The sequence below is a fragment of the Rana temporaria genome, chromosome 1 (assembly GCF_905171775.1).
Source record: "Rana temporaria chromosome 1, aRanTem1.1, whole genome shotgun sequence".
NCBI lineage: Eukaryota > Metazoa > Chordata > Amphibia > Anura > Ranidae > Rana > Rana temporaria.
This window is the reverse complement of record NC_053489.1, coordinates 667353858-667363892: the sequence shown is the minus strand read 5'-3', so window position 1 is coordinate 667363892 and position 10035 is coordinate 667353858. Positions and strand designations below refer to the sequence as shown.

At 48.1% G+C, this 10035-nt stretch overlaps 1 protein-coding gene across 1 annotated transcript in view; it reads right to left on the bottom strand.

Annotated features, from left to right (window-relative positions):
- Window positions 1–504: 504 nt before the first annotated feature.
- The window catches only part of HSPA12B (heat shock protein family A (Hsp70) member 12B), a 118212-nt gene continuing 108681 nt past the window's right edge, over window positions 505–10035 (bottom strand). Inside the window, 3 exon segments of the mRNA XM_040335577.1 lie at window positions 505–1023; window positions 1025–1271; window positions 1274–1519. Of these exon segments, the coding sequence (XP_040191511.1) occupies window positions 900–1023; window positions 1025–1271; window positions 1274–1519 (617 nt within the window). The 3' untranslated portion in view covers window positions 505–899.

Here is a 10035-nt window from a genome sequence, read left to right as displayed (position 1 = left end):
GTAAAGTAGTATTCAAGAACGACTTAGGGAAACGACGTACCCGACGGGAAAAGACGACGCGGACCCGACGCCATACTTAACATGGCGTACGTGGGACTGGTGTAAGGTTACCCCTCAAATAGCAGGGGTAACCTTACGCTTACGCAAACGACGTTAGCGACGGTTACGCGACGCAAATTCGTTCGGGAATCGGCGTATCAGGCTCATTTGCATAAACAAATGAGACCCGAACGTAAACGCCACCTAGCGGCCGGCTGGGTAATTACATTTAAGATCCGACAGTGTAAGTGACTTACACATGTCGGATCTTAAGCGTATCTATGCGAAAATTATTCTAAGAATCACTCGCATAGATACGCGGGCCAAAAAAGAGAGATACTCCATCGTAACTTTACTCAGAATATGGCCCTTAATTTGTGTTTCAGCTGCTAACTCAACATCACCTGCTCATTGTTACACCGCACTTGGTTTCCAGCTCCACCATAGAGTATAAAAAGAGAAATCTCACTACCAGAATCTTTTAAAAAAAAAAATGAAAATCAACCAGGTGGCATCAATCTGCAATAGAAATATCAGTTTTGGGTGGACTGACTTGGTTGAATCAACCAGATAGCATCATTCCATAAGGAGAAAATCAGTTTTTGGTGGACTGGCCTGGGCGACTCAATCAGGTAGCATCATTCCATAATGGAAAGATCAGTTTTTTGGGTGAACTGATTGTTCGCTGAGCCAATTCCATGTAGTAGTTAAAAAATACAACATAAAATAAAATGTGTACGTCGGATGCAGTCATACGCTGCATTTTTTGTATTCAACAGTCCCAAAACGTTCTAAATCATTAAGTGGCTTGAGTTATTGTCCAAATGTGACGGGACTTTGTCCATCAGTTGGACAGGAAGTCAATGGCGGCTCTGACAATTTTTTGAGGTTTTCACATCCATGGCGGTGACTTTGATCTCCGTGTCTCCAAACTGCATACTGGCTTTAATCTCTCGACGAAATGTTTTGGCGTCATTGACCATCTGGTAAGTCCAGGTTGATGGTGCCACACTTCCTGACTCCCGGATCGGTGATGTAGACCACGTCATCGGTGAGGAGCAGTAGATGTTGGATGATGATCTTACGTTGCCCGAGGCGCGCCGGACAGTAGCTCCTCTGAACGATGTCGCCGAGGGCCACTGATTGGTCCACAGAGACAAACTTGTCGAAGATGTCCGTGCACCAGTTCTTCCCATCTTTCACCAGGAGTTTCTCCTTCGGATGCTTCCCTCAACGTACTTATTGAGGACTCCGACCCCGTAGGTCAGTGGTGAGCGTCGCACCCTCACAATGGTCGGGTCTAGGCCAAATAGGACTGCGCCTTTGAGGATGGTCAAGCCAACGTCTTGGGGGATGATGACCCGGCAGATCTCGCTGAAAGCAGTCTGGACAGCATTCTGAAGCATTGTTGACTCTGCGAAACCACCCACCAGGGAACAGATACTTGATGCCTTTCACTTCTGGCTTGTCATGAGGTCACCTGCAGGCAAGAAGCATAAGAATTACATAATGATCACATACATGTAAACAGCTTTTCCCTCCTATGATAAATAAATGGTTTGAAAAGTTTGATGTAAAGGAACAGGAGTCTCCTGCACAAAGCCCTGACCTCAACACTACTGAGCACCTCTGGGATGAATTGGAATACCAGCTGTGAGCCAGGTCTTCTAGTCCAACTACCTGACCCCACAAGTGTTGCTTTGGCTGCATAGGCACAATTTCCCACAGACACACTCAAAAATCTTGTGGAAAGCCTTTCCTGAGGAGTAAGTGACCTGCAAAGAACCTGACCCCATAGGCGTGCGCACAGGGTGTGCCAGGTGTGCCCAGGCACACCCTAATTAACCTGTGCTGCACAGATTCCCCCTGCTGCTTGGCTGCAGAGAAAGGGGACTCTGGAATCTATGTCCTTAGTCCCTTCTCTGTCTCGAAAGTGATATATCAGGGGTCCGTTTAGGGCCCCTGATATCTCACCAAAGCCCCCAATGGTGCTCCTAATTTTTTGAAAATAAAATAATAAAAAATTTCTTGTAAAATAAATTGTCAAAAATAATAAAAATAATAATTGTAAAATGTAAAAAAACATTAAATAAATACAAATAAATGACTGACAACAGTCCCTGCCCACTGGCATCATCCACTGTTCTACTGACCCTGTCCATTGTCCTACTGATATATACACACGCGTGTGTTTGAGCTTTGGGGTGCACACCCCGATGTAATTGTGTTGGATAGTGGTGCAACTAGAACCTTTGGGGAGCGAGAAACCATGAAGGGCCCTTCCCTCTGAACCCAGTGCCCTTACCTCTGGTCCTGGGCCCTTCACTCCCATTGCAGGGCCCCTTTATTATGATCCTGCAGAGGGACACCTTTCACATGTTCTGCAGCGGGCCCCATTCCCGCCATCTTGGGGGCTCCCACAGTAGCGGAACGCCTGGCCCAGTCGCAAGTGCTACCCTTGCAACCCTGGTAGGTCTGCCACTGGTGGTCAGCAGTTTTTTTTTTTTTATTTATTTTTTACCAATTTATCTATTACATTTTTTTTAAAAACTGGCTGCATTTGAGGGGGCAAACTGGCTGCATTTGAGGGGGACAACTGGCTGCATTTGAGGGAGCAAACTGGCTGCATTGAGGGGGCAAACTGGCTGCATTTGAGGGGGCAAACGGGCATCATTTGAGGGGGCAAACAGGCATCATTTGAGGGGGCAAACGGGCATCATTTGAGGGGGCAAACGGGCATCATTTGAGGGGGCAAACGGGCATCATTTGAGGGGGCAAACTGGGCATCATTTGAGGGGGCAAACATGCATCATTTGAGGGGGCAAACGGGCATCATTTGAGGGGGGCAAACGGGCATCATTTGAGGGGGCAAACGGGCATCATTTGAGGGGGCATACAGGCATAATTTGAGGGGCAAACAGGCATAATTTGAGGGGGCAAACTGGCTGCATTTGGGGGGGGCAAACAGGCATCATTTGAGGGGGCAAACAGGCTGTATTTGAGGGGGCAAGCTGGCGGCATTTGAGAAGGCAAGCTGGCGGCATTTGAGGAGAGCAAAACTGGAGGCATTTGAGGGGGCAAACTGGCTGCATTTGAGGGGGCAAACAGGCATCATTGAGGGGCAAACAGGCATCATTTGAGGGGGCAAACAGGCATCATTTGAGGGGGCAAGCTGGCGGCATTTGAGGGGGGCAAACTGTCTGCATTTGAGGGGGCAAAACTGGCTGTGTTTGAGGGGACAAACTGCCATCATTTGAGGGGGCAAGCTGGCGGCATTTGATGGGGGCAAACTGGCTGCATTTGGCTGCATTTGAGGGGGCAAACTGGCTGCATTTGAGGGGGCAAACTGGCTGCATTTGAGGGGGCAAACTGGCTGCATTTGAGGGGGCAAACAGGCATCATTTGAGGGGGCAAACAGGCATCATTTGAGGGGCAAACAGGCATCATTTGAGGGGGCAAACAGGCAGCATTTGAGGGGGCAAGCTGGCAGGATTTGATGGGGGAAAACTGGCGGCATTTGATGGGAAAACTGGCGGCATTTGATGGGCACAGTGCGACAATTGATGGGCACAGTAGCTGTGTTTGATGGGCACAGTAGCTGCGCTTGATGGGCACAGTGAGGTGGCAATTGATGGGAGGGTTTTTTCAGTTTGTTTGCGCCCCCCCAAAAAATTTTGAGCACCAGCCGCCACTGGTTTTGGATGGACTGTCTCTTTTATTTTTCAGAACGGACTGACGCTCTCGCCTTGCAGAAGATCCCATCGGAGCTGTGCTATAATCCTTGCAGATGTTTCTCTCTGGCTTTCGGGTTGCCCGTACATTATTAATATCGCTTAGACCGTCTGCCAGTAAATAATCCGTATCTGTTACATCTCCTGCGGGTGAATCGCGGCTCAGTGATGAATCATGCTGGGATATCTCTCAGGACACAATAGTAAAACACTATTCATATGCTGCGCAGGCAGATAAAATGACTGTCTGGACCGCTGATGGAAAAAAAAAATTGAGAAGAAAGATGGGCAAAAGAGAAAAAAAATCCAACCGTTCAAATACTGCAAGAAGGCACATGGAGCAGCAGATAAAATGGACTGGGGGTGGGAGAAGGGCCGCCATCGGGGGGGGGGGACATCCCATACACATGTAGGGGGCCCTGGTGTGCCGAGGGGCCCTGGCCACCCGCACCCCAACCAACAAAGACTGAGTTGTAGCTGCTGTAGAAACTAGCAATTGCTAAAGAAAGGTGGCCGCAGAGTGAGCGATGCACACTACACTTTGCTGAATTGGGATGTCTCTTTGCTGAATGGGATGTCTCTTTGCTGAATTGGAAGTCTCTTTGCTGAATTGGGAAGTCTCTTTGCTGAATTGGGAAGTTCTCTTTGCTGAATTGGGATGTCTCTTTGCTGAATTGGGGATGTCTCTTTGCTGAATTGGGATGTCTCTTTGCTGAATTGGGATGTCTCTTTGCTGAATTGGGATGTCTCTTTGCTGAATTGGGATGTCTCTTTGCTGAATTGGGATGTCTCTTTGCTGAATATATGGGGCCATCTCTTTGTTGGATTAGGTTCATTTCCAAATATTAAGCTGTAAGTGTGTTAAAATAAAAGTGGGTGCACCAAAGGACTAAGTGGGATGGCCAGTGGGTGGATTTGGTTGGAACGGCCCAGGAGGGCGGGCCCTGGGGAATGTTGGTGGTCAGGCCGGGTTGGGGGGGAGGGTTAAGGCCGGGGGGCCAGGCTTAAAGCTGTGTAAGGGGCCCCAAAATTTCTGATTGCTGCCCTGAGAGGTCTATCAACCCTAACCCCGAACCTTTACTCGCCACCTCCCTGACTCCACAGGGTATGGTCCCTGAAGATGCAATGGCCAAAGTTTGGACACCTATATGAACTTGTTGGAAATCCCATTCCAAAACCATGGCCATTAACCACTTCATTACTGGGCACTTAAACCCCCTTCGTGCCCAGACCAATTTTCAACTTTCAGCGCTGACGCATTTTGAATGACAATTGCGCGGTCATACAACACTGTACTGTAAATTTTTATAATTTTTTCCCCACAAATAGAGCTTTCTTTGGGTGGTATTTGATCACCTCTGCGATTTTTATTTTTTGCGCTATAAACATAAAAAAAATTAAAATTTTGAAAAAAAACACAATATTTTTAACTTTTTGTTATAATAATATCCCAATTTAAAAAAAAAAAAAAAAAAAATGTCCCTCGGTTTAGGCCGATACGTATTCTTCTACATATTTTTGGTAAAAAAAATCGCAATAAGCGTATATTGATTGGTTTGCGCAAAAGTTATAGCGCCTACAAAATAGGGGATAGATTTATGATTTTTTTTTTTACTAGTAATGGCGGCGATTTGCGATTTTTTTTGTCAGGCCTGCGATATTGCGGTGGACGTATCGGACACTTTTGACACAATTTTGGGACCATTCACATTTATACAGCGATCAGTGCTATAAAAATGCACTAATTACTGTATAAATGTGACTGGCAGGGAAGGGGTTAACACTAGGGGGCGAGGAAGGGGTTAAATGTATTTCCTTGTGTGTTCTAACTGTGTGGGGGGAGGGGACTGACTGGGGGAGGTGACCGATCTATGTCCCTATGTAAAGGGACACAGATCGGTCTCCTCTCCTCTGACAGCACGTGGAGCTCTGTGTTTACACCCCATCATTACACACAGAGCTCCACGTCCTGCTGTGTCACCGACGATCGACGGTGTCTGGTGGACATCGTGCCCGCCAGGCACACGCATCGGCTCCCGAGCGATGCGCCGGGCACGTTGTTTCCCCGCTACGCGCCCCCAGTGGCGCACACCGGGAACAACAACAACAGGACGTTCAAAATTGTACGATGTGTCCGCCATAATGTCGCAGTCACGAAAAAAATTGCCGATCGCCGCCATTAGTAGTAAAAAAATAAAAATACAACTATCTCCTATTTGTAAACGCTATAAATTTTGCGCAAACCAATCGATAAACGCTTATTGCAAGAATACGTATCGGCCCAAGCTGAGGGAAAAAAATGTTTTTTTATATCTTTTTGGGGATATTTATTACAGCAAAAAGTAAAAAAATATTGAATTTTTTTCAAAATTGTCGCTCTATTTTGTGTTTATAGCGCAAAAAATAAAAAACCGCAGGGAGGTGATCAAATACCACCAAAAGAAAGCTCTCTTTGTGGGGGAAAAAAGAAGCCAATTTTGTTTGGGAGCCACGTCGCACGACCGTGTAATTGGCCAGGTCCTTTACCTGCATAAAGTCTTAAGTGGTTAAGGGAGGAAATCTTTCCAAAAAAAAAAAATAACACTGAAAAACCTGACAGGGTTATAATAATTTTCCACTTTACCCAATCCGAAAAAATACAAAATGGCTGTACTTTAAGACAACACCCACTCTCCACCATGTTCACAAATCTCTGTGGCATCGTAGCACATTTGTGATCTATTCATTTATGGTTTAATGCCTCAGCATTTGTACAGCCATCACAAATAGTCCCTATAATGTATCTAATACAGGGGTCCTCAAACTACGGCCCGCGGGGCCGCATGTGGCCCGCCGAGGACCTTTATCTGGCCCACCGCACGCAGGGACAGTTGTAACACACAGCGGACACAGCGGTAGACTGCTGTGTCACGGAGCTCACTGAAAACTTTGGGCGCGCTGTGATCAAAGCCTCGCCCTCCTCCTAGACCAGCTCGTGTGATAGACGCAATGTTCTGTCTATCACATGAGCTGGTCTAGGAGGACGGCGGGACTTTATCACAGCGTGCCCAAAGTTTTCAGTGAGCTCCTGACACAGCAGGAGAAGGAGATCCCAATGTACACACTGACTGGTGAGACATTGTTGGCACAGTAAGGTTGCAATGGTGAGGGGAGCTTGTAATGATGGTGGGGGGGGGGGGGGGGGTGCAATGGTGAGGGGTGCTTGTAATGATGGTGGGGGCTGCAATGGTGAGGGGGGCTTGTAATGATGGTGAGGGGGGCTGCAATGGTGAGGGGGCTTGTAATGATGGTGAGGGGGCTGCAATGGTGAGGGGGGCTTGTAATGATGGTGGGGGGCTGCAATGATGAGGGGGCTTTTAATGATGGTGAGGGGGGCTTGCAATGATGGTGGGGGGCTGCAATGGTGAGGGGGGCTTGTAATGATGGTGGGGGGGCTGCAATGGTGAGGGGGGCTTGTGATAATGGTGAGGGGGGCTGCAATGGTGAGGGGGCTTGTAATGATGGTGAGGGGGGCTTGCAATGATGGTGAGGGGGGCTTGCAATGATGATGAGGGGGGCTTGCAATGATGGTGAGGGGGGGCTTGCAATGATGGTGAGGGGGGCTGCAATGGTGAAGGGGGCTTGTAATGATGGTGAGGGGGCTGCAATGGTGAGGGGGGCTTGTAATGATGGTGGGGGCTGCAATGATGAGGGGACTTGTAATGATGGTGAGAGGGGCTTGCAATGATGGTGGGGGGCTGCAATGGTGAGGGGGGCTTGTTATGATGGTGGGGGGGCTGCAATGGTGAGGGGGGCCTGTGATAATGGTGAGGGGGGCTGCAATGGTGAGGGGGGCTTGTAATGATGGTAAGGGGGGCTTGTAATGATGGTGGGGGGGCTGCAATGGTGAGGGGGGCTTGCAATGATGGTGAGGGGGGCTTGCAATGATGGTGAGGGGGGCTTGCAATGATGGTGAGGGGGTCTTGCAATGATGGTGAGGGGGGCTGCAATGGTGAGGGGGTCTTGCAATGATGGTGAGGGGGGCTGCAATGGTGAAGGGGGCTTGTAATGATGGTGGGGGGGGGGCTGCAATAGTGAGGGGGCTTGTAATGATGGTGAGGGGGCTGCAATGGCGAGGGGGGCTTGTAATAATGGTGAGGGGGGCTTGCAATGATGGTGAGGGGGGCTATAATGATGGTGGAAGAGGGGGCTGTAATGATGGTGAGGGGGGGCTTGTAATGATGGTGAGGGGGGCTTGTAATGATGGTGAGGGGGGCTTGCAATGATGGTGAGGGGGGCTTGCAATGATGGTGGGGGGGCTGCAATGGTGAGGGGGGATTGTGATAATGGTGAGGGGGGCTTGCAATGATGGTGAGGGGGGCTGCAATGGTGAGGGGGTCTTGCAATGATGTTGAGGGGGGCTGCAATGGTGAAGGGGGCTTGTAATGATGGTGGGGGGGGGGGGCTGCAATAGTGAGGGGGGGCTTGTAATGATGGTGAGGGGGCTGCAATGGCGAGGGGGGCTTGTAATAATGGTGAGGGGGGCTTGCAATGATGGTGAGGGGGGCTATAATGATGGTGGAAGAGGGGGCTGTAATGATGGTGAGGGGGGCTTGTAATGATGGTGAGGGGGGCTTGCAATGATGGTGAGGGGGGGCTTGCAATGATGGTGAGGGGGGCTGCAATGGCGAGGGGGCTTGCAATCATGGTGAGGGGGGCTGTAATGATGGTGAGGGGGGCTTGTAATGACGGTGTGGGGGGCTATAATGATGGTGAGGGGGGCTGCAATGAAGGCACAGTAAGGCGGCAGTGACAGTGAGGCTGCAATGGTAGCATGGTAAGGCTGCAATGATGGTGAGGCAGCAATGATGGGCACGGGTTGGGGGACTTTCAGTTTTTTTTGGGTGGGCGGCATTGAAGGACCCGGCTCTCTAACGGTCTGAGGGACAGTGAACTGGCCCCCTGTTTAAAAAGTTTGAGCCCTGATCTAATATGTGTATTTACTATTATGATTGCCAGCTCCATCTAGTGGCCATAATGTAGTATATTCCTGAAATATCGCAATCAGGAAAATTTCACTTTATGGCCACTAGATGAAGCTGATGACCACAGAAAATAGACATATAAGACACATAAGGAGGATTATTCACGATGCTTGTGGGAATTCTGAGGCATTCACACAATTATTTTTTTCTTTTTTATAAATTGACCCCCTAGTGTGCCATACTTTTTTTTTTGGCCCACAGGAAACCATTCCTTTGGTCAAAGGGGCCATTTGGTTATGTTTGTCCCATCGCCCTTTCCTGCATTGTAGCCATCTGTAGCAATATGAACCCTGCAATGCCTGTGCTACAAAGCTTCCAATATGACCATGAAAGATAGAGGGCGCTAAACCACACACATATTGATGTGATTAACAATTACCACAAAGGTGTGCATCATTAAAAATATAAATAAATACATTTGCAAACAACTCTGTAACATAGGTGAACAATATATAAAAGATAAATATCCCAAAAAAGTGCATACATTTGCAGGTTCCTCTGCAACATGAATGGATACAAACACTAGAGTTCACTGTGTTAAGGGAATAAAAATAAAAATAGTCCCAATATTATGCATAGAAAACAATCAAATCTTCTTAATTTGCTGTGATCTTCCTAAATGGAGAGAAGTAAAGAATGCCACCACCACACTTGTATCTTCTTTTCCACCCAAGGTGTGTTGTAAATTAAATGCTCTTACCAGAGCTTGTTGACTACTTTAATTAAAAAGATAGTCGCACAAGCATGAGCAGGATTGTGCCTGCACACATGAAGATATGGAAACATTAAATGTCAGCTCCAGGCGTTCCAAATGGCCCCCCTGAAGATGTTCATCCAACGAAACGTACGTCGGAGGCGGTCCTGGTCACGTGACGTCCTCCCGCTCTGTGTAGCTGTCAGCTAGGATCTCGTGGTAGAGCTACGGCGGTGGCATCCTACTCCCTGAGCCGTTTTTTGAACCGCAGATTGGCAGTAACAAGTCTGCAGCCTCAGTGCCGGGTAGGCACCTTTTAAAGTAAGAGGCCATTTGGCTTTCCTGTTTTATATTGTCATATTTTATTAAACGTTATTACGCTATTGGCTTTTCCTGGTTCTTTCTTGCATATTCACCCCATTTGGAACGCCTGGAGCTGAGATTTAATGTTTCCATATCTTCATGTGTGCAGGCACAATCCTGCTCATGCTTGTGCGACTATCTTTTTAATGAAAGTAGTCAACAAGCTCTGGTAAGAGCATTTAAT